The 23354-nt window shown below is 48.9% G+C and overlaps 1 gene segment (V, D, J or C); it reads left to right on the top strand.

The window, feature by feature from the left end:
* Positions 1-934: 934 nt before the first annotated feature.
* LOC139245194 (Ig kappa chain V region Mem5-like) lies at positions 935-14881 on the top strand. The segment is given in 4 exon segments: positions 935-994; positions 1182-1485; positions 3056-3090; positions 13969-14881. Coding segments are annotated over 4 exon segments (717 nt in total).
* Positions 14882-23354: the final 8473 nt, after the last annotated feature.

The raw sequence follows: 23354 nt of genomic DNA, 5'->3' as shown, positions 1-23354 counted from the left end.
GGACCAATAGGAAGGAACCATGGTTCCTGGTCCCTATTGGGGGACCAATAGGAAGGATCGATGTTTCCTGGTCCCTATTGGGGGATCAAAAGGAAGGAGCCATGTTTCCTGGCCCCTATTGGAGGACCTATAGGAAGGGGCTATGTTTTGTGGCCCTATTGGAGAAGCAGTGGGATGTGGAGTGTGCATCCTTCCTGTTGTAAATGTTGGATCATTGGCACCTGATCCCAGCAAAAACCTCTGACCTGGAGTGGGCCCATGGAAGGGGAAAGGATTCGTAGGTGTTCTGAGTGGACAGGATGGGGCAGTGGGTCAGACCCTGTCCTGTCACTCCAGCTCACACTGATGGGGTGAGGATCTCCTCCCTCTGCTGGGCCTTCATGAAATCAGCTTTCTGTCCAAACTGGTCCCCACTGAGAAAAGGCCCTTAATTGGGCAATAAACAGCCAGTGTACTGAGCGAGGCCAAGGGATGGCCACTGTGGGGAATGGGGCCTTACTCCAGGAGAATGCATTTTCTGGGGTCAACGGTTAACATCCATTGATGGGGCAGGGCACAGGGAGGTTTACTCTGCATTTCAGTGTGCTGCACCGGGGAGTCTGTGGGGAAGGGAGAGTGACACAGAGAGTGAAACGGGGAGAGAGAGGCTATGAATCAGAGACAGAGAGGTGTAGAGGAAAGCTGTGAGACATAGGGCAATGAAGGCTGAGACAGAGAGAGAGAGAGAGAGAGAGAGAGAGAGGGTGGGAGAGGGAGTGGAACCGGGAAGGAGATGGAGGGAGAGCAGAAGAGGAAGTGAAATGTGCTGACGTGGCTTTCTCTGTGTGAAGACATTTACATACTGAGTGATGGGCAGTGAGACTCTCACAGGCTGCAGGTTTATAAAGCAGGGCCCAGTGAAGGGCAGTTTATCAGTAAGCAGGCACAGGGACAGGAGCAGACACCATGATTTCACCCATCCAGCTGATCTGGCCTCTGGCATTCTGCATCGCAGGTACCAATCTCTCTCCTTCCACGTTTAATATCTCCCTGCTGTCGATTTCTGTCCAACTCTACTGACCAGTGATTGAAGGGCAAATGCTGACACTAGAGGAGAGCTCAGTGTCTCGAGCAATCTCTCATTTTACAGCGTCTTTCTGTGACAGTGCTTACTTCACTTTCTTTCCCCATTTCCCCCTCAGGTATCAGTGGGGACATCATCATGACCCAGTCTCCCCCGGTGCTGTCAGTGAGTGAGGGACAGACTGCAACCATCACTTGTACCGCCAGTGCATCCGTTAGCAGCAGTTATGTTGCTTGGTACCAGCAGAAAGCCGGGCAGAAACCCACTCTGCTGATCTATAATGCAGTATCTCGTTTCACTGGAACCTCCAATCGCTTCACCGGCAGTTACCAGTCCAACACGTTCACCCTGAGCATCAGCAACGTGCAGAGCGAGGATGTCGCAGACTATTACTGTCAGTATGGGTATAGCTCCGCTGGACACTGTGATACACAGCCGTACAAAAACCTCAATATACACAGCGCCACCTCCTGTACTGACTCACCCCACAGTTATATATAATATATAATAATGGACACACAGCCCCACCTCCTGTACGGTTTTATACATGACTGACACACAGCTGGATGGGAGTGACGGCAGGAATATTCAGCTGGAAGCTGCAGTGAATTGGGAAAGGATGGAGTGGGTCAGAGAGGAGTTGGGGCTGTGTCTTCATCACTGAGAATCTCACAGCTCTACTCTGTACATTCAGACAGCACGGAGACACTGGGTGGTCCCTGTGTCCTCAATCCAAATAATCTCACAAACCCCCCACTATTGAGAGGGCCACAACTTATAAAACCCAAAGTATAAACATGAAAGTGAAATGGTCGTGCTCTTTCCCTGCCCACCCCACACTTAAGGCCCTGCGGTGCCCACCCGTCGCAGAAGGCCTCAGGCCTACCCTGGGCTCCGTCCCCAGGTCCACCCGGGCGTGGACAAAGCCCCCGAAGGGAGACAGGCAGGCAGTGCGGCCACACCATGGGCCCCTTCCAACTGGGACCTGTGGATGGTCACCTCCGACCTGCCCACTCCACCCGCAGCGGGTGACCAGACCCAGGAGCAGGCCCACGGTGAGGCCCTCCGACCTGCCCACTCCCCCCCCGCAGCGGGTGACCAGGCCCAGGAGCAGGCCCACGGGGAGGCCCTCCGACCTGCCCACTCCCCCGGCACTGGGTGGCCAGACCCAGGAGCAGGCCCACGGGGAGGCCCTCCGACCTGCCCACTCCCCCCCCGCACCGGGTGACCAGGCCCAGGAGCGTGGGACTGAAGTGGAGCCAGAAATTGAGGAGCAGCCCCTTCAAATAGTGGAAGAGGGGCTGCATCCTCTCACACTCCACGTACACACGGGTCACGGACTGAGGAAACAGGTTTCTAAAGCCCCTGAAACTCGTTATTTTATAATGATCCCGAGAAAGGCCTGTGTCAGCAACATAAACATCTCGCTTGCAGACAGAGCCCGTTGTTCAAGGGGCACAAAGAGGTGAGCCCTGTGTGAGGGGGACTTTCATTCTCCAGCAATTCCGTGGCCCCAGGGTTACCGTCTGATGGGGCGGGAAGGGCAGCTGGGAGATTTGTCCCAAACACGTCGGATCCCCAACTCTCCCGGGCACTGCCACAGGCAACTCGGACACAGAGAGAGAGGGAGGGAGGGAGAGTGTGAGTGAAGGAGTGAGAGAAAGAGAGTGAGAGGGAGAGAAAGAGAGTGAGAGGGAGGGAAAGAGAGACTGAGGGAGAGAGAGAGATCGAGGGAGTAAGTGAGAGAGGGAGTGAGTGAGGGGAAGATGCAGAGAGAGAGTGAAGGAGAAAGGGTGAGAGAGAGAGAGAGAGAGAAAATATGAAGGAGAGTGAGAGAGAAACCAAGAGAGCAACAGATAGAGTGAGACACTGAGAAAGAGACAGAGGGAGACACACACACACACACACACAGACAAAGAGAGGGGGAGAGAGACTGAATGAGCCAGGGACGGAGGATATTGTACAGCCGCTGCACTGGAAACTGTCACTGTGGCTCACGTTCGGTAAAGGAACCAAGCTCAGACTGAGTAAGTAAACCCAATGCTCCGTTATTAACACTTTAAATACTGAATCTTTCTAAGACACAAATGCTGAATATGCGAAGGTGTTTGTTTACATATGATTACATTTGATCCGTCCATCTTTCCTCATCTAAATCTATCAGCATAACCCTCTATTCCCTTCTCCCTCTATTCCCTTCTCCCTCATATCCCTGTCTAGCCTCCCCTTAAATACATCGATACTATTCACTTCAATCACTCCCTGTGGTAGCCAGTTCTACATTCTCACCACTCGCTGGGTAAAGAATTTTCTCCTGAATTACCGATTGGATTTCTTGCTGACTATCTTATATTGATGGCCTCTAGTTCTGCTCTTCCCCACAAGTGGAAACACTCTCTCTGTATCCACTCTATCAAATCCTTTCCCAATGTTAAAGACCTCCATCAGGTCACCCCTCAGCCTCAAAAGAAAAGAGCCCCAGCCTGTTCATCCTTTCCTGATATGTGCACCCTCGCATTTCTGGTCCCATCCTTGTAAACCTTCTCTGCACCCTCTCCAGTGCCTGTGTATGGGTTATATAATATGGTGGGGAGCTGCAGTGAATGAAAGGGTTAATTGAAGAGTGCTGTGTATGACAGGGAGCCCGGCTGTATTCCTTTACCCACACTCCCCCTTCACCCAGCAAAGTATAAGTAACGAACTGTTACCCACCGTGTGGAGGAGATCTGGACGTTGGCACACTGCGGTCCCATCCCTGCACCATCCCCGGAAATCACTCCCTAGCCTCCTGCCTGTCTCAGTGTGACAGACACGGTGTGTGAGACACTGGCAGAGTGTGGGTGTGAGTGAGTGAGCTCGCTGGGGGCAGTCTGTGCTCCTGTCAGAGTCTCTGATATAACTGAGCTCAGCCTCAGCACACTGACACTCCCGAGGTCCCGCCTCCCCCAGCTCCAACTCTGATCTGTCCAGCCCCCGCTCACCTCCTGTCCAACTTCTGATCACAAACAGGGGCAGCAGGGCTCGCAATCCGGCGGCTGCAGTGCTCCAGGGTTGTGGGGAGACTCTCAGTTGCTGTTTCTGTGGCTCGAGTTCAGGCCGATATTTATCCCGCAACCTACATCACTTAAACATAGAAAATAGGAGCAGTAGTAGGCCATTCGGCCCTTTGAGTCTGCACTGACATTCAATATGATCATGTTTGATCCCCTGTCTCAACACCATATTCCAGCTTTTTCCCTTTGCCCCTTGATGCCTTTTGTAAGCCATGGGGTAAGCCATTTAGGACCGAGATGAGGAGAAACTTCTTCACCCAGAGAGTGGTGAACCTGTGGAATTCTCTACCACAGAAAGTTGTTGAGGCCAATTTACTAAATATATTCAAAAAGGAGTTAGATGAAGTCCTTACTACTAGGGGGATCAAGGGGTATGGCAAGAAAGCAGGAATGGGGTACTGAAGTTGCATGTTCAGCCATGAACTCATTGAATGGTGGTGCAGGCTAGAAGGGCCGAATGGCCTACTCCTGCACCTATTTTCTATGTTTCTATGTTTCTAGAAATCCATCAATCTGCCTCTTAAATATATTCAGTGACTTGGCCTCCACAGCCTTCTGTGGTGGAGAATTCCACAGGTTCTCCACCCTCTGAGTGAAAACATTTCTCCTCATCTCGGTCCTAAATTTCCTACCTCGTATCCTGAGATTGTGACCACTTATTCTAAACTTCCCAGCCCGGGAAAACATCCTCCCCAGATCCAGTCTATCCAACCCAGTCAGAATTTTATACGTTTCACTGAGATCCCCTCATTCTTCTAAACTCTAGTGACTGCAGGCCCAGTCGACCCAATCTCTTTTTATACGACAGTCCTGCCATCCCAGGAATCAGTCTGGTGAACCTTCGCTGCACTCCCTCTATGGCAAGGATATCCTTTCTTAGGTAAGGAGACCAAAGCTGCACATAATACTCCAGGTGCGGTCTCACCAAGGCCCTGTAGTAAGACCTCGTTGCTCAAATCCTCTTGCAATGAAGGCCAAAGTACCATTTGCTTTCCTAACTGCTTGCTGCACCTGTATGTTTGCTTTCACTGACTGGTGTACAAGGACACCCAGGTCCCTCTGTACATCGACACTTCACAAACCATCATCATTTAAATAATACTTTGTCCTTATGTTTTTCCTACCAAAGTGAGTAACTTCACATTTATCCACAATATGTTACATCTGTCATGTGTTTGCTCACTCACTCAACCTATCTAAGTTTCATTGCATCCTCCTCACAACTCATAATCCCATCTAATTTTGTGCTGTCAGCAAACTTGGAAATATTACATTTGGTTCCCTCATTCAAATCATTTATTTATACATTGTGAATAGCTGGGGCCCAAGCACTGATCCCTGTGGTACCCCACTTGTCACTGCCCGCCACCCTGAAACACACCCATTTATTCCGACTGCTTCCTGTCAGTTAACCAATTTTCAATCATGCCAATACATTACCCACAATCCTATGTGCTTTAATTTTGCACACTAACCTCTTTTGTGGGATTTTTATCGAAAGCCTTCTGAAAATCCAAATACACTACATCCACTGGTTCTCTATTATCTATTCTATCAGTTAGATCCTCAAAAAACTCCAGTAGGTTACTTTCATAAATCCACGTGACTGTCTTTAACCCCGTTGATGTTATCTAAGTGCGCCGTTATCACATCCTTTATAATAGACTCTAGCATTTTCCCTATTAATGACCGGTCTGTCGTTCCCCGTTCTTTCTCCCTCCTTTTTTAAATAGTGTGATTAAATTTGCCACCCTCCAATCTGCAGGAACTGCTCCATAATCTATAGAATTTTGGAAGATGACAACCAATGCATCTACTATTTCCATGGCTACCTCTTTTGATACTCTGGGATGCAGATCATCAGACCCTGGGGATTTATCGGCCTTCAGGCCCATTAGTTTCTCCAGCACTATTTTCTTACTAATAATCATTTCCTTTAATTCCTCTTGTTCACTGGACCCATGTTTCCCGAGCATTTCTGGGAAGTTATTTGTATCCTCTTCCGTGAAGAGATCATTTACCTCAGTGCTGTGTGTGGGAGCTTGCTGTGCACAAATTGGTTCCCGTGTTGGCCACATTACAACAGTGACTACACTTCAAAATGTACTTCATTGGCTGTGAAGCACTTTGGGACATCCTGAGGTGTGAAAGGTGCAATATAAATGCAGGTCTTTCTTTAATTTCTCTTTTCTTTTTATTAACTGGGACTCGCACAATTTCCCTCTGATTAAACTTGGACCCAGCAGAAAATCCCCAGATCACGGACTAACGTTCCATAAGAACATTAGGAGCAAGAGGAGGCCATTTGGCCCCTCGAGCCTGCTCCACCATTCAATGAGATCATGGCTGATCTTCTACCTCAACTCCACTTTCCTGCACTATCCCCATATCCCTCGATCCCTTAATATCCAAAAATCTATCGATCTCCGGAATATACTCAAGGACTGAGCCTCCACAGCCCTCTGGGGTAGAGAATTCCAGAGATTCACCACCCTCTGAGTGAAGAGGTTTCTCCTCATCTCAGTCCTAAATGGTCGACCCCTTATTCTGAGACTGTGACCCCTGGTTCTAGACTTCCCAGCCAGAGGAAACATCCTCCCTGCATCTACCCTGTCAAGCCCTGTCATAATATTGTATGTTTCAATGAGATCCCCTCTCATTCTTCGAAACACTAGAGAATATAGGCCGAGTATACTCAATCTCTCCATAGGACAATCCCCCCATCCCAGATGTCCGTCTGATGTGTCTGTGTGTTTGTCACACGTGACGGAGCAGATGTTCCACCAGCAACACAGGACGTTACCTCAGTGCCCGGCCCACTTTCCCCATCCACTTACCATATTCTTACCGGTAAACGGGCTCAGCACCTGCCCTCGGCCGGTGAAATGTCTCCCCTCTACACCACAGGCTGCCCGTCATCTGCTCCCTATCTCACTCCTGAAGGCACTTCCTCTGGCTGGGGCTCAGCTCCTCTCCCCAAGTGGGCCCACTGTCCCAGTGTGAGCCCAGAGACTGAGCTCCCCAAGTGGCCTCATTGTCCCAGTGTGAGCCCAGAGACTGAGCTCCCCAAGTGGCCTCATTGTCCCAGTGTGAGTCCAGAGAGTGAGTGTGTCAGGCTAATCGACCGTGAGGTGTCAGCCGTGGCTCAGTCGCTAGCATGCTCGGCTCTGAGAAAAGGAAGATTTGCATTTATATAGCGCCTTTCACGACCACCAGACATCCCAAAGTGCTTTACAGCCAATGAAGTACTTTTTGAAGTGTACTCACTGTTGTAATGTGGGAAACTCAACAGCCAATTTGTGCACAGCAAGCTCCCACAAACAGCAATGTGCTGATGACCAAATAACCTGTTTTTGTTATGTTGATAGTGGGATAAATATTGGCCAGGACACCGGAGTTTGATTTGAACCCACAATCTCTGACTCAGAAGCGAGGGTGGTTCCAACTGAGCCACTGGCTGACACCATTCGGCCCATCGTGTCCGTGCCAGCCGACAAAGATCTATCCAGCCTAATCCCACTTTCCAGCTCTGGGTCCGTAGCTCTGTAGGTTACGGCACTTCAAGTGCACATCCAAGTACTACTTAAATGTGGTGAGGGTTTCTGCCTCTACCACCCTTTCAGGTAGTGAGTTCCAGACCCTCACCACCCTCTGGGTGAAAAGGATTCTCCTCAACTACCCTCTAATCGTTCTATCAATTACTTTAAATCTGTGACACCTGGTTAGTGACCCTACTGCAGAGGGAAATAGGTCTTGTCCGCTTCCTCCGCCAGGATCAACTGAGAAATGTTCCGCACTCCTGGTGGGTCAGTGGCAGGTGGACTCCCTGCCGGAGGAGCTCAGGCCTTTTGCCTAGAGCATGACCCATCTCCTCTATCTGGGAGTCTACCTTAGCCCTGACGAGGAAGCCTGGCCGGCGAACTGCCAGGAGCTGGAGGCCAAAGTCGCCGCTCACCGAGGGCGCTGGACAGGACTGCTCTGAGTGCTGTCCTACAGGGGTCCAGTGCCATCATAAACCAGCTGGTGGCCTCTATGCTGTGGTACCGGCTGGTCACTTTGACCCCTCCCCCTGCGTTTGTCGCCAAGATACAGAAGAAGCTGGTGGACTTCTTCTGGAACAACAGGAAACATTGGGTCTTTGCTGCGGTTTTAAGTCTCCCGCTCAGGGAGGGCGGTCAGGCGTTGGTGTGCATCAGTACCCAGCATGCGACTTTCCATCTTCAGACCATACAGAGATACCTGTACGTCGAGCCCCCTCCTACGTGCGTTGGGGACGTATTTCTTCCGCCAGCAGTACTGCCTCAATTATGACACGCAGCTCCTGTTTCTGAGCCTGGGAGGCATCAGGACCCCCATACGGGGGCTTCCTGTCTTTTACCAGGAATTCATCAGAGTCTGGAACAGAGTCGCCACCAAGCGCAGGTCTCCCCCGTCTGGAGTGGCAGCTGTCCTGCAGGAGCCGCTGCTCAGGAATCTGTACCTCCATGACCGTGGTTTTAGGTGGCAGGCAGACGAGAGTGCTGTGGCTGGCGAGGTGACCAGGGTCAGGGATCTGCTCGATGACGGAGGAGCGGGCTGGGTGGTGCCAGACGTGGTAGGACGTTGCCTAAACTGCGTCAACATCCAGCGCGCGGCCAATGCCATCGAGTCGCTAAAAACAGCACTGGTCCCTGACTCCGTTAGGTGTGCCGAGGTGGCTCAAGCACGTGGGCCGATCCCCTCCAAACTGACCCCCATCCAGACAGAATTCCTCATCGCACCAAGCCCCGAAACCTCCTTTGGGAGCCGGCGCCTCCCATCTTGAGCCTCCTCGGGGAAATCACCTCCGTGCCTTTCACTTCTGCGCGGAGGGGTTTCCTGTACAGGCTGCTCCTGCACACTATCCACCTTTCCACCCTCGTCTGCCGTCCAGACACGCCATGGCATACCATCTTGTCGTCCAGAGGAGGCGGGCGTCCCCAGTGGAGTGCACTCTACGCGGGAGTCCTCCCTCTATTTATTGGGGACTTGGCCTGGAGGGTGTTGCACGGAGCAGTCCCATGCAATAAGTTTTTAAGTCGGTTCACGGGCTCCCAGGCCGCCTGCAATTTCTGCTGTCTGGAAGAGTCCGTGTTCCTTGTTTTTATTGGAGTGTGTGAGGTTGCAGTCCCTCTTCTGTTATTTGAAGGGGCTGCTCCTCAAATTCTGGTTGCACTTCAGTCCCATACTCCTGATCTTTGGGCACCCTGTGCGGAGAGGAGCGGGCAGGTCAGAAGGCCTCCCCGTAGGACTGCTCCTGGGCATGGCCAAGGGGGCCATCAGCCGGTCCAGGCAGCGGGCGGTCGAAGGGGTCGTTCATCCTGACTGCCTGCCTCTCTTCCGCGGTTACATCCGAGCCAGGGTGTCCCTGGAGATGGAGCACGCGGTGTCCACCGGTACGCTCGCGGCCTTCCGCGAGAGGTGGGCGCCGGAGGGACTGGAGTGCATCATCACCCCAGGCAACCAAATTTTAATTTAATCATTTAAGTTTAAAGTTTAATTTGTTTAATTTGACAGTTTTAGTGCCCCCCCTTTTTGGCCCGGGGACACTTGTATAATTTGTGTGTTGGTGCCCTCAAAAAAAACGGGCACTGGAAAAATGTATCTTGGTGTGTGACCGCCCCCCCCCCCCGCCACCTTGCAGGGGGCATTCGTTTAAAGTGCACAAATAAAATAGTTGTGGGAAATAGGTCCTTCCTAACCACTCTATCTCGGCCCCTCATAATTTTATACACCTCAATTAAATCTCCCCTCAGCCTCCTCTGCTCCAAAGAAAATAACCCAGCCTATCCAATCTTTCATCATAACTAAAATGTTCCAGTCCTGGTAACATCCTCGTAAATCTCCTTTGTACTCTAGCTGTGGCCTAACTAGTATTTTAAACAGTTATAGCATAACCTTTCTGCTCTTACATTCAATGCCACGACTAATAAAGGCAAGTATCCCATCTGCCTTCTTAGCCACCTTATCTACCTGGCCTGCTATCTTCAGGGATCTGTGGACCTGCACTCCAAGGTCCTCTACACTTCTCAGGGTCCTACCATTTTATGTGTCTTCCCTTGCCTTGTTAGCCTTCCTCAAATGCATTACCTCACAGTTCTCTGGATTGAAATCCATTTGCCACTGTTCTGCCCACCTGACCAGTCCATTGATACCTTCCTGCAGTCTACAGCTTTCTTCCTCACTATCATCTGCAAACTTCTTAATCATGTTCCCGACATTGAAGTCTAAATCATTGGTGTATATTACAAAGAGTAAGGGACTTAGTACTGAGCCCTGCGGAACCCCACTCGAAACAGCCTTCCAGTCACAAAAACACCCGTTGACCATTACACTTGGCTTCCTGCCACTAAGCCAATTTTGGATCCAACTTGCTACTTTCCCTTGGATCCCATGGGATTTTACTTTTCTGCCACGTGAGACTTTGCCAAATGCCTTGCAAAAATCCATGTAGACTACATCAAAGGTGCAACACTCATCGACCCTCCTTGTTATCTCCGCAAAAAATTCACTCAAGTTAGTCAGGCACGACCTTCCCTTAACAAATCCATGCTGACTGTCCTTGATTAATCTGTCGCTTTCTATATGACAATTTATCCTCTCCCTCAGAATTGTTTCCAATAATTTTCCCACCACCGAGGTTAGGCTGACTGGCCTGTAATTACTCGGTCTATCCCTTTCTCACTTTTTAAACAAAGGTACACGTTAGCAGTCCTCCAGTCCTCCGACACCACACCTGGAGCCAGAGAGGATTGGAAAATGATGGTCAGAGCCTCTGCTATTTCCTCCCTTGCTTCTCTTAACAACCTGGGATACATTTGATCTGGGCCTGGTGATTTATCCACTTTCAAAGCTGCTAAGCCCCTCAATACTTCCTCTCTCACTATGTTTATCTCATCTCATATTTCACACTTCTCCTTAATTACAATGCCTGCATCGTGCCTCTCTTCTGTGAAGACAGGTGCAAATTATTCACAAAGAACCATACCCACGTCTTCCGTCTCCACACACAGGTTATCTTTTTGGTCTCCAATAGGCCCCACTCTTGCCTTGCTCTTTATGTATTTATAAAACATCTTTGGGTTTTCCTTGATATTACTTGCCAATATGTTTTCATGCCCTCTCTTTGCATTCCTAATTTCCTTTTTAATTTCACCCCTGCACTTTCTATACTTCTCTGGGCTTTCTGCAGTATTTAGCTCTGGGTATCTGACATCAGCTTCCCTTTTTTGCCTTATCCTACCCTGTATGACATGTGCCATCCAGGGGGCTCTAAATTTGGGAGTGCCACCCTTTTCCTTTTTTAGGAACATACTTGCTCTGAACCCTCACTATCTCCCCGTTGAATACCTCCCACTGCTCTGACACTGATTTACCTTCAAGTAGCTGTTTCCAGCCCACTTTTGCTAAATCACCTCTCAGCTTAGTAAAATGGGCCTTTCCCCAATTGAGAACCTTTATTCCTGCTCTATCTTTGTCCTTTTTCATAACTACACTAAATCTAACTGAATTATAATCACTGGCACCAAAATGCTCTCCCACTGATACCCCTTCCACCTGCCCAGCTTCATTCCCTAAAACTAAGCCCAGAAACGACCCCTCCCTTGTTGGGCTTGCTACGTACTGGCTATAAAAGTTCTCCTGAATGCATTTGAAGAATTCTGCGACCTCTATACCTTTGACACTGATTCCATCCCAGTTAATGTGAGGGGAGTTGAAATCCCCGACTATTGCTGCCCGATTGTTTTTGACCTTCTCAGCAATTTGCCGACATTTTCTTTTCCATCTCCCTCTGACTGTTTAGGGGTCTATAGTACACTCCCAGCAGTGTGATCGCCCCTTTTATGTTCATCAGTTTAACCCATATGGACTCATTTGATGATCCTTCTAACATATCATCCCTCTGTCAGAGGTGCTGTCTTTCAGATAAGACGTTAAACTGAAGTCCCGTCTGCCCTCACAGGTGGACATGAAAGATCCCATAATCACTACTGGAAGTGCAAGGGGGTTCTTCCCAGTGTCCTGGCCAATATTTATCCCACAACCAACATAGTTAAAACTGATGATCTGGTCATGATCTCATTGCAGTCTGGGAGCTTCATAGAATCAGATAAATTTACAGCATGAAAGGAGGCCATTTCGGCCCATCATGTCTGCGCTGGCCAACAAAGAGCTACCCAGCCTAATCCCACTTTCCAGCTCTGGGTCCGTAGTCCTGTGGGTTACGGCACTTCAAGTGTACATCCAAGTATTTCTTAAATGTGGTGAGGATTTCTGCCTCTACCATCCTTTCAGGCAGTGAGTTCCAGACCCCCACCACCCTCTGGGTGATGACATTTCCCCTCAAATCCCCAGTAAATCTCCTACCAATCACTTAAAATCTATGCCCTGGTTATTGATCCCGATGCTAAGGGAAATATGTCCGTCCTATCCATGCTATCTAGGGCCCTCATAATTTTATACACCTCAATAAGGTCTCCCCTCAGCCTCCTCTGTTCCAAAGAAAACAACCCCAGCCTATCCAATCTTTCCTCATAGCTAAAATTTTGCAGTCCAGGCAACATCCTCGTAAACCTTCCTGTGTGCAATTGGTTGGAAAGCAACTTCGGAAGTCCTGAGGTTGTGAAAGGCGCTATATAAATTCAAGGCTTTCTTTCATTGAAGTGGGTGGGCCCTGATCCTGACCCTCAGCCATTGTCCGCGCGCTCTGACTCCCAGGAGGTCACGGGATCATTGGGAGCAGTGACCCTGCCTGACCCCGGTACACTGAGGCTAATTGTATCCTCACCCTTGACCTCACCCCGGTGCTGGGCAGCAAACTTTTAAATGCAATCTAGAAACTTCTACACCGACACCCAACATGAACCCTTGCTGAAGTGTGTTTATACAAGTGTGCCGCAATGTTCCCGGATAAAGTTCTCCCGATCTGTGTGTGATCTGAGCTTTCTCACTGCTGAGCCTGTTTCCCCTGTATCCACCCATCTACAGTTCGAGCTTCCTGCCAGTGAACAGGGTCTTAATGGGACACTCAGTCTTTACCGACTCTTACTGTTAACCATTTCTGTGCTGAGTGTGTGCCAACCCTGCACTGTAGATGTTTATACAACGGTCCAATATGATTTTGCATATCAGCTGTGGCTCAGTGCGTTGCACTCTCGCCTCGGAGTCAGAAGGTTGTGGGTTCAAGTCCCACTTTACGGACTTGAGCACAAAAATCTAGGCTGTCACTCCAGTGCAGTGCTGAGGGAGCTCCGCACTGTCGGAGAGGCCTTCTTTCGGATGAGACGTTAAACCGAGGGCCCGTTTGCCCTCTCAGGTGAATGTTAAAGATCCCATGCCACTATTTTGAAGAAGAGCAGGGGAGTTCTCCCCGGTGTCCTGGTCAATATTTATCGCTCAACCAACATGACAAAAGAACAGATTATCAGGTCGTTATCACATCGCTGTTTGTGGGAGCTTGCTGTGCACAATTTTGCTGCCGTGTTTCCCACATTGCAACAGTGACTACACTCCAAAAGTACTTCATTGGCTGTAAAACTCTTTGAGATGTACGGTGGTTGTGAAAGATGTAATATAAATGCAAGATTTTCTTTTTTTTTTAAATCACCTTAACATCAAACGCATTTATATTTAGATTAAACTGATCAAGCGAGGCAAAGAAGATGAAGAATTAGTGTTGCTCACCTCTAATGGTTAATCACCAGCCAGGAGTTCATTAACCCAACTCTCCGTTATCAGATGTGAATTATCCCCACACGGAAACACCCACAGTGACACACACACACACACACAGACTAATATACACCAATTAAACATCCTTCTCCTCCCTTTCAGGCCGAGGGAAGACACAACCCACGCTGACCCTGCTGCCCCCCTCCCCGGAGGAGCTCACGACCAAGGGCACTGCCACCCTGGTGTGCCTCGCCGATCACTTCTACCCCGATGCGGTGGAGGTGGAGTGGAAGAAGGACGGGGCGACCATTTCGGCCGGGGTCCAGACCAGCGACTACCTGCGAGCTTCGGACAACACCTACAGTGTCAGCAGCCTGCTGACCCTCTCTGGCTCCGACTGGGAGTCCAACGCCAGCTTCTCCTGCAGCCTCATCCACGAGAGTCTCTCCTCTCCCCTCAGCAAGGGGGTCAGGAGAGCAGAATGTGCGTAGTGTGTCAGGGACAGTCCGCGGGGAGACGCAACTTTAAACAGAACAGGGGGTGAGCCGGGAGGGCAAAGGTCATTGTCAGCACTGCATTTCTACTCTCTTCCTTCTCGGGACTGGGTCAGGGAAAGCATCTGAGGGTCAGGGGGTAAGGCACGTTATTGGGGCAGTGTCGAGGGAGCTTTACTCTGTATCTAACCCGTGCTGTACCTGCCCTGGGAGTGTTTGATGGGACAGTGTAGAGGGAGCTTTACTCTGTATGTAACCCGTGCTGTACCTGCCCTGGGAGGGTTTGATGGGACAGTGTTGACTCGTGCTGCCAAGTAAAATCTCGAAGATGCTGAAGACTGTCAGCAGAGTAAAACTAATGTTAAACTGCGAAGTGCCGCTTCAGTAAGCAGACCCCCTCCCTGCTCACCCTGCTGTTACAATTCAAGGTTCTGTCCCCGTTTAAAGGGACAGGATTCTCACGGTGTGGAGAAAATCCACAAAACTCTTTTAATAAAGCTGCATTCTCCCTGTGAATGTCTCTAGCTTGCTCTCGCTGGGCTTTTATTCAAGTTTTGTTTCTCTAAATGTGAATCTGTAAAAGGCAATAAACGTGAAGAATATTCAGTCTGTGTCTGGCGAGTGCTTTGGAAATGTCCCTCCTCCCCTTCAGCTGGATTGGCTGCATTTCAGTAAGTGTCTGTCCTGATTGGCTGGGTGGGCTGTCAATCCAAGGCATGTCAGCAGGAGATTTGTTTCAAAGCCAATTATCAATCATTTTAAAACGATCAATTTGACCTCGAAACCCTGGAGTGCACAAGATTAAACACAGAGACACTAAAAGCTGCTGGGATTAAACCCTCCCAGTCTGAGCATTGGCTCTCACTCTGCACACTGGGGGTGTTGGGGCAGCCCCGATGGTGGGATCGCACTGTGCGCTTGTGCTGACTGATGGGGGCAATCTGGGGACAGGAGGCCACAGTCACAACGTTGCATTCTCTCTCCTTAACATGTGGCTCGTGGCAGCAGCACAAAACTGTACCGAGTGAGGCCTCAGCTTAGGGAGAGGAGCAGTCACTGTATTACCGTGTACATGTCCCTGAGTGTTAGTGTGTGTGTAACTGTTACCCAGCATTGTCTGTAGGTGTGTGTGTGTGTGTGTATGTGTGTGTGTGAGTGTTACCCAGCACTGTTATGTCAGCCTGAGGAGTGCTCCGCGGTGATGCTCCAGCTCCTGGGGGTGTCGGAGATCATTAGGGGACTGTGGGGGAGGAGGGGAGTGGAGGGGTGACCTGGGCGGATGATTGGGGGCTGACCATGAGTGGAATGGTGGGGACCAGGCCGATCGGGGGGGTATTCTCAGGGAGTCTCACCAATACCCTGTACAGATGAAGCAGGACTTCTCTGCTTTTATACTCCATCCCCCTGACAATAAAGGACAACATTCCATTGGCTTTCCTGAACACTTGCTGTACCTGCATACTAACTTTTTGTGTTTCATGCACCAGGACCCCCAGCTCCCTCTGTACTGCAGCAGTTTGCAAGTTTTCTCCTTTTAAAAAATAAATTGCTTTCCTATTCTTTCTGCAAAATGGATAGCCTCACATTTTCCCACATTATACTCCATCTGCCAACGTTTTGCCCACTCACTGAGCCTGTCTATATCCCTTTGCAGATTTTTAGTGTCCTCCTCACAATGTGCTTTCCCAGCCACCATCATAGGCAGTCCCTCGGAATCGAGGAAGACTTGCTTCCAATCTTAAAATGAGTCGTTAGGTGACTGAACAGTCCAATACGAGAACCACAGTCCCTGCCACAGGTGGGACAGACAGTCATTGAGGGTAAGGGTGGGTGGGACAGGTTTGCTGCACGTTCCTTCCGCTGCCTGCACTTGATTTCTGCATGCACCACGGCGATGAGATGCGAAGTGCTCAGCGCCATCCCAGATACATTTCCTCCACTTCGGGAAGTCTTTGGCCAGGGTCTCCCAGGTGTCAGTGGGGATTTTGTACTTCATCAGGGAGGCTTTGAGGGTGTTCTTGTAACGTTCCTCTGCCCACCTTTGGCTAGTTTGCCGTGAAAGAGTTCCGAGTAGAGCGAGTATTCAAAAAGGAGTTAGATGTCGTCCTTACTACTAGGGGGATCAAGGGGTATGGCGAGAAAGCAGGAATGGAGTACTGAAGTTGCATGTTCAGCCATGAACTCATTGAATGGTGGTGCAGGCTTGAAGGGCCGAATGGCCTACTCCTGCACCTAGTTTCTATGTTTCTATGTTTGGGTGTCTTGTGTCTGGCATGTGGACAATGTGGCCTGCTCATGGAGCTGATCAAGTGTGGTCAGTGCTTCAATGCTGGGGATGTTGACCTGGTCGAGGACACTAATGTTGGTGCCTCTGTCCTCCCAGCAAATTTTGCTACTTTACACTCAGTCCCTTCGTCATTAATAGAGATTGGAAATAATTGAGGCCCCAGCACTGATCCCTGTGGCACCTCACTAGTTACTGTTTGCCAAAGGGAAAATGACCCAATTATCCTGACTCTGTGTTTTCTGTTAGTTAGCCAATCCTCTATCCATGCTAATATATTACCTCCAAACCCGTAAACTTTTATCTTGTGCCTTTTATGTAGCACCTTATCGAATGCCTTCTGGAAATCCAAATACACCACATCCACTGGTTCCCCTTTATCCACCCTGTTCGTTAAATCCTCAAAGAATTCCAGCAAGTTTGTCAAACATGATTTCCCTTTCATAAAACCATGCTGACTCTGCTTGATTGAACAATGCTTTTCCAAATGTCCTGCTACTGCTTCCTTAATAATGGACTCCAGCATTTTCCCAATGACAGATGTTAGGCTAACTGGTCTGTAGTTTCCTGCTTTCTGTCTGCCTCCTTTTTTAAATAGGGGCGTTACATTTGCTGTGTGTGCTTTGGAGAGGGCGTTAAAAGGAGCGGCGACATCCAGAATACCAGATTTTGCTTCAATTCAACAACAACAACCTGTATTTATATAGCGCCTTTAACGTAGTGAAACATCCCAAGGCACTTCCCAGGAGTATTATGTGATACAAAATTTGACACCGAGTCTAATAAGAAGAAATTAGTGTAGGTGACCAAAGAGGTATGTTTTAAGGAGTGTCTTGAAGGAGGAAAGAGAGGTAGAGAGGCGGAGAGGTTTAGGGAGAGAGTCCAGAGCTTGGGGTCTCGGCAACAGAAGGCACGGCCACCAATGGTTGAGCGATTATAATCAGGGATGCTCAGGAGGGCAGAATTGGAGGAGCACAGACATCTCGGGGGCTTGTGGGGCTGGAGGAGATTACAGAGATAGGGAGGGGCGAGGCCATGGAGGGATTTAAAACAAGGATGAGAATTTAAAAAATCGAGGCATTGCTTAACCGGAAGCTGATGACGGTCTCTACCCTCCCCTTTCCCCCGCCCCCCCGAGCTGCTCCCAAGCCTCGCTCTCTCCCCTCCCTCACTCCTGCCCTCCTCACACCCCATCCCTCCTTCTCCCTCCCCCCAATCCCAACCCTCCCATCCATCACCCTGCACTCCCTCCCCACCTCCGTGCCCCCCTACCTCACATGCCTCTCCTCCCCCCCCCCATTCCCTCCGTCCCTCCCAAACTGGAGTAGCCCATTCGACCCCTCGAGCCTGCTCCACCATTCAATGAGATCATGGCTGATCATCTATTACAACTCCATTTTCCTGCACTGTCCCCATATCCCTCGATTCCCTTAATATCCAAAAATCTATTGATCTCCGTCTTAAATATACTCAACGACTGAGCCTCCACAGCCCTCTGGGGTAAAGAATTCCAACGATTCACTACACTCTGAGTGAAGAACTTTCACCTCATCTCAGTCCTAAATGGCCGACCCCTTATTCTGAGACTGTGACCCCCTGTTCTAGACTCCCCAGCCAGAGGAAACATCCTCCCTGCATCTACCCTGTCAAGCCCTATCAGAATTCTGTATGTTTCAATGAGATCCCCTCTCATTCTTCTAAACATGAGAGAATATAGGTCTCGTCTACACAGTCTCTCCATAGGACAATCCCCCCATCCCAGATGTCCGTCTGATGTGTCAGCGTGTTTGTCACACATGACGGAGCAGACAGCAGGAGTTCCACCAGTAACACAGGACGTTACCTCAGTGCCCGGCCCACTTTCCCCATCCACTTACCACATTCTTACAGGTAAACGGGCTCAGCACCTGCCCTCGGCCGGTGAAATGTCTCCCCTCTACACCACAGGCTGCCCGTCATCTGTTCCCCATCTCACTCCTGAAGGAACTAACTCTGGCTGGGGCTCAGCTCCTCTCCCCAAGTGGGCTCACTGTCCCAGTTTGAGCCCAGAGACTGAGCGTGTCAGGCTAATCGACCGTGAGGTGTCAGCCGTGGCTCAGTCACTAGCACGCTCGGCTCTGAGAAAAGGAAGAAAGACTTGCATTTATACAGCGCCTTTCACAACCGCCAGACATCCCAAAATGCTTTACAGCCAATGAAGTAATTTTTGAAGTGTACTCACTGTTGTAATGTCGGATATGCAGGAGCCAATTTGTGCACAGCAAGCTCCCACAAACTGCAATGTGATGATGACCAAATAACCTGTTTTTGTTATGTTGATTGAAGCATAAATATTGGCCAGGACACCGCAGTGGGATTGGAACCCTCAAATTCTGACTCAGAGACTAGGGTGCTACCAACTGAGCCACTGGCTGACTCCATTCGGCCCATCTTGTCCGCGCTGGCCGACAAAGGGCTATCCAGCCGAATCCCACTTTCCAGTTCTGGGTCCGTAGCCCTGTAGGTTACGGCACTTCAAGTGTACATCCAAGTACTTCTTAAATGTGGAGATTGTTTCTGCCTCTACCACTCTTTCAGGCAGTGAGTTCCAGACCCCCACCATCCTCTGGTGAAGGCATTTCATAAGAACATAACAACATAAGAATTAGGAACAGGAGTAGGCCATCTAGCCCCTCGAGCCTGCTCCGCCATTCAACAAGATCATGGCTGATCTGGCCGTAGACTCAGCTCCACTTATCCGCCCGCTTCCCAGAACCCTTAATTCCCTTATTGGTTAAAAATCTATCTATCTGTGATTTGAATACACTCAATGAGCTAGCCTCAACTTCCTTGGGCAGAGAATTCCACAGATTCACAACCCTCTGGGAGAAGAAATTCCTTCTCAACTTGGTTTTAAATTGGCTCCCCCATATTTTGAGGCTGTGCCCCCTAGTTCTCGTCTCCCCGACCAGTGGAAACAACTTCTCTGCCTCTATCTTGTCTATCCCTTTCATTATTTTAAATGTTTCGACTATATCACCCCTCATCCTTCTGAACTCCAATGAGTAAAGACCCAGTCTACTCAATCTATCATCATAAGGTAACCCCCTCATCTCTGGAATCAGCCTCGTGAATCGTCTCTGTACCCCCTCCAAAGCTAGTATATCCTTCCTTAAGTAAGGTGACCAAAACTGCACGCAGTATTCCAGTATCTTCTGCAGTAACCTTTTGTGTGGCACCTTATTGAATGCCTTTTGGAAATCTAAATACACCACATCCATCGGTACACCTCTATCCACCATGCTCGTTATATCCTCAAAGAATTCCAGTAAATTAGTTAACCATGATTTCCCCTTCATGAATCCATGCTGTGTCTGCTTGATTGCACTATTCCTATCCAGATGACCCGCTATTTCTTCCTTAATGATAGCTTCAAGCATTTTCCCACTACAGATGTTAAACTAACCGACCTATAGCTACCTGCCTTTTGTCTGCCCCCTTTTTAAAACAGAGGCGTTACATTAGCTGCTTTCCAATCCGCTGGTACCTCCCCAGAGTCCAGAGAATTTTGGTAGATTATAACGAATGCATCTGCTATAACTTCCGCCATCTCTTTTAATACCCTGGGATGTATTTCATCAGGACCAGGGGACTTGTCTACCTTGAGTCCCATTAGCCTGTCCAGCACTACCCCACTAGTGATAGTGATTGTCTCAAGGTCCTCCGTTCCCACATTCACGTGACCAGCAATTTTTGGCATGGTTTTTGTGTCTTCCACTGTGAAGACCGAAGCAAAATAATTGTTTAAGGTCTCAGCCAATTCCACATTTCCCATTATTAAATCCCCCTTCTCATCTTCTAAGGGACCAACATTTACTTTAGTCACTCTTTTCCGTTTTATATATCGGTAAAAGCTTTTACTATCTGTTTTTATGTTTTGCGCAAGTTTACTTTCGTAATCTATCTTTCCTTTCTTTATTGCTTTCTTCGTCATCTTTGCTGTCGTTTAAAATGTTCCCAATCTTCTAGTTTCCCACTAACCTTGGCCACCTTATACCCATTGGTTTTTAATTTGATACTCTCCTTTATTTCCTTGGTTATCCACGGCTGGTTATCCCTTCTCGTCCCGTCCTTCTTTTCACTGGAATATATTTTTGTTGAGCACTATGAAAGAGCTCCTTCAAGTCCTCCACTGTTCCTCAATTGTGCCACCATTTAGTCTGTGTTTCCAGTCTACTTTAGCCAACTCTGCCCTCATCCCACTGTAGTCCCCTTTGTTGAAGCATAGTATGCTCGTTTGAGACACTACTTCCTCACCCTCAATCTGTATTACAAACTCAACCATACTGTGATCACTCATTCCGAGAGGATCTTTTACTTGGAGATCGTTTATTATTCCTATCTCATTACACAGGACCAGATCTAACATAGCTTGCTCCCTGCTCCCTTCCCCTCACATACCCTCGAAACCTCCTACCAATTACTTTAAATCTATGCCCCCTGGTTGTTGACCCCTCTGCTAAGGGAAATAGATCCATCCTTTCCACTCTATCTTAGCCCCTCATAATTTTATACACCTCAGTAAGGTCTCCCCTCAGCCTCCTCTGTTCCACGGAAAACACCCCCAGCCTATCCAATCTTTCCTCATGGCTAAAATTTTCCAGTCCAGGCAACATCCTCGTAAATCCTGTGTGCAATTGGTTGTAAAGCACCTTGGGACGTCCTGAGGTTGTGAAAGGCGCCATATAAATTCAAGGCTTTCTTTCATTGAAGTGGGAGGGCCCTGATCCTGACTCTCACCCATTGTCCGCGCACTCTGACCTTCCAGGAGGTCACGGGATCATTGGGAGCAGTGACCCTGCCTGACCCCGGTATTTTGTGGCTAATTGTCACCTCACCCTTGACCTCACCCCGGTGCTGGGCAGCAAGCTTTTAAATACAATCTAGAAGCTTCTACACCGTCACCCAACATGAAGCCTTGCTGAAGTGTGTTTATACAAGTGTGTCGCAATGTTCCCGGATAAAGTTCTCCCGATCTGTGTGTGATCTGAGCTTTCTCACTGCTGAGCCTGTTTCCCCTGTATCCACCCATCTACAGTTCGAGCTTCCTGCCAGTGAACAACGTCTTAACGGGACACTCAGTCTTTACCGACTCTTACTGTTAACCATTTCAGTGCTGAATGTGTGCCAACCCTGCACTGCAGATGTTTATACAACAATCCAATATGATTTTGAGTATCAGCCGTGGCTCAGTGCGTTGCACTCTCGCCTCTGAGTCAAAAGGTTTGTGGGTTCAAGTCCCACTCCAGGGACTTGAGCACAAAAATCCAGGCTGACACTGCAGTGCAGTGCTGAGGGAGAGCTGCACTGTTGGAGGTGCCGTCTTTCAGATGAGACGTTAAACCGAGGCCCCGTCTGCACTCTCAGGTGGATGTAAAAGATCCCAGGACACTATTTTGAAAAAGAGCAGGGGAGTTCCCCCCGGTGTCCTGGTCAATATTTATCTGTTAAGCTACATGACAGAAGAACACATTATCACCACCCTCTGAGTGAAGACGTTTATCCTCATCTCAGTTCTAAATGGCTGACCCCTTATTCGGAGACTGTGACTCCTGGTTTGAGACTCCCCAGCCAGAGGAAACATCCTGCCTGCATCTACCCTCTCAAGCCCTGTCAGAATTGTATATGTTTCAATGGGATCCCTTCTCATTCTTCTAAACTCGAGAGAGTATAGGCCTTGGAACTTGCGGAACCAAGGCGGGTAGATGGAGTTCTGATACAGATGAGCAATGATCTGATTGAATGGGGGAACAGGCTCGAGGGGCTGAATGGCCTCCTTCTGTTCATTGTGTCCAGCAGCAGCTGTATACCTCTCCGCAACCTCATCTTAACTTTTATCAGTCGCATCAGAGCCTTGATTCCCTCACCATGGGGCTGGTGTTTCCAGATCAATGTCCAGCCATGAGTCAGACTCAGTGAGCGCTGTCAGAGGATGGAAAGGCTGCTCTAACTGCATTGATTAATCCCTCTATCTGAATGAAGATTTAACCTGTCTCTCAGGAGTTTTTTCCAATAATTTTCCCACCACTGAGGTTAGGCTGACTGGCGTGTAATTACTCGGTCTATCCCTTTCTCCCTTTTTAAACAAAGATACAATGTTAGCAGTCCTCCAGTCCTCCTGCACCACACCTGTAGCCAGAGAGGATTGGAAAATGATGGTTAGAGCCTCTGCTATTTTCTCTTTTGATTCTCTTAATAGCCTGCGATCATTTCATCCGGGCCAGGGGATTTATCCACTCTCAAAGCTGCTAAGCTCCTTAATACTTCCTCTCTCACTATGTTTATTTCATCTCACATTTCCCACTTCTCCTCCCTGATTGCAATGTCTAAATCGCCCCTCTCTTTTTGAAAACAGACGCAAAATGTTCATTAAGAACCAGACCCACGTTTTACGCCTCCGCACACAGATTACCTTTATGGTCTCTAATAGGCCCAACTCTTTCTTTAATTATCCTCCTGCTCTTAATGTATTTATAAAACATCTTTGGGTTTTCCTTGATTTTACTTGCCAAAATGTTTTCATGCTCTCTCTTTGATTTCCTAATTTCCTTTTTAATTGCACCCCTGCACTTTCTATATCCCTCTAAAGTTCCTGCAGTATTGAGCCCTGTCATAAGCCTCCCTTTTTTAATTTATCCTATACTGTATCTCCCTTGACATCCAGGGCCACTAGATTTGTTAGCCTCACCCTTTTTCTTTAAGGGAACAGACTTACTCTGAAACCACAGGAT

This window comes from Pristiophorus japonicus, unplaced genomic scaffold (assembly GCF_044704955.1).
Source record: "Pristiophorus japonicus isolate sPriJap1 unplaced genomic scaffold, sPriJap1.hap1 HAP1_SCAFFOLD_214, whole genome shotgun sequence".
NCBI classification, from domain to species: domain Eukaryota; kingdom Metazoa; phylum Chordata; class Chondrichthyes; family Pristiophoridae; genus Pristiophorus; species Pristiophorus japonicus.
This window is presented reverse-complemented; position numbering and strand designations above follow the sequence as displayed.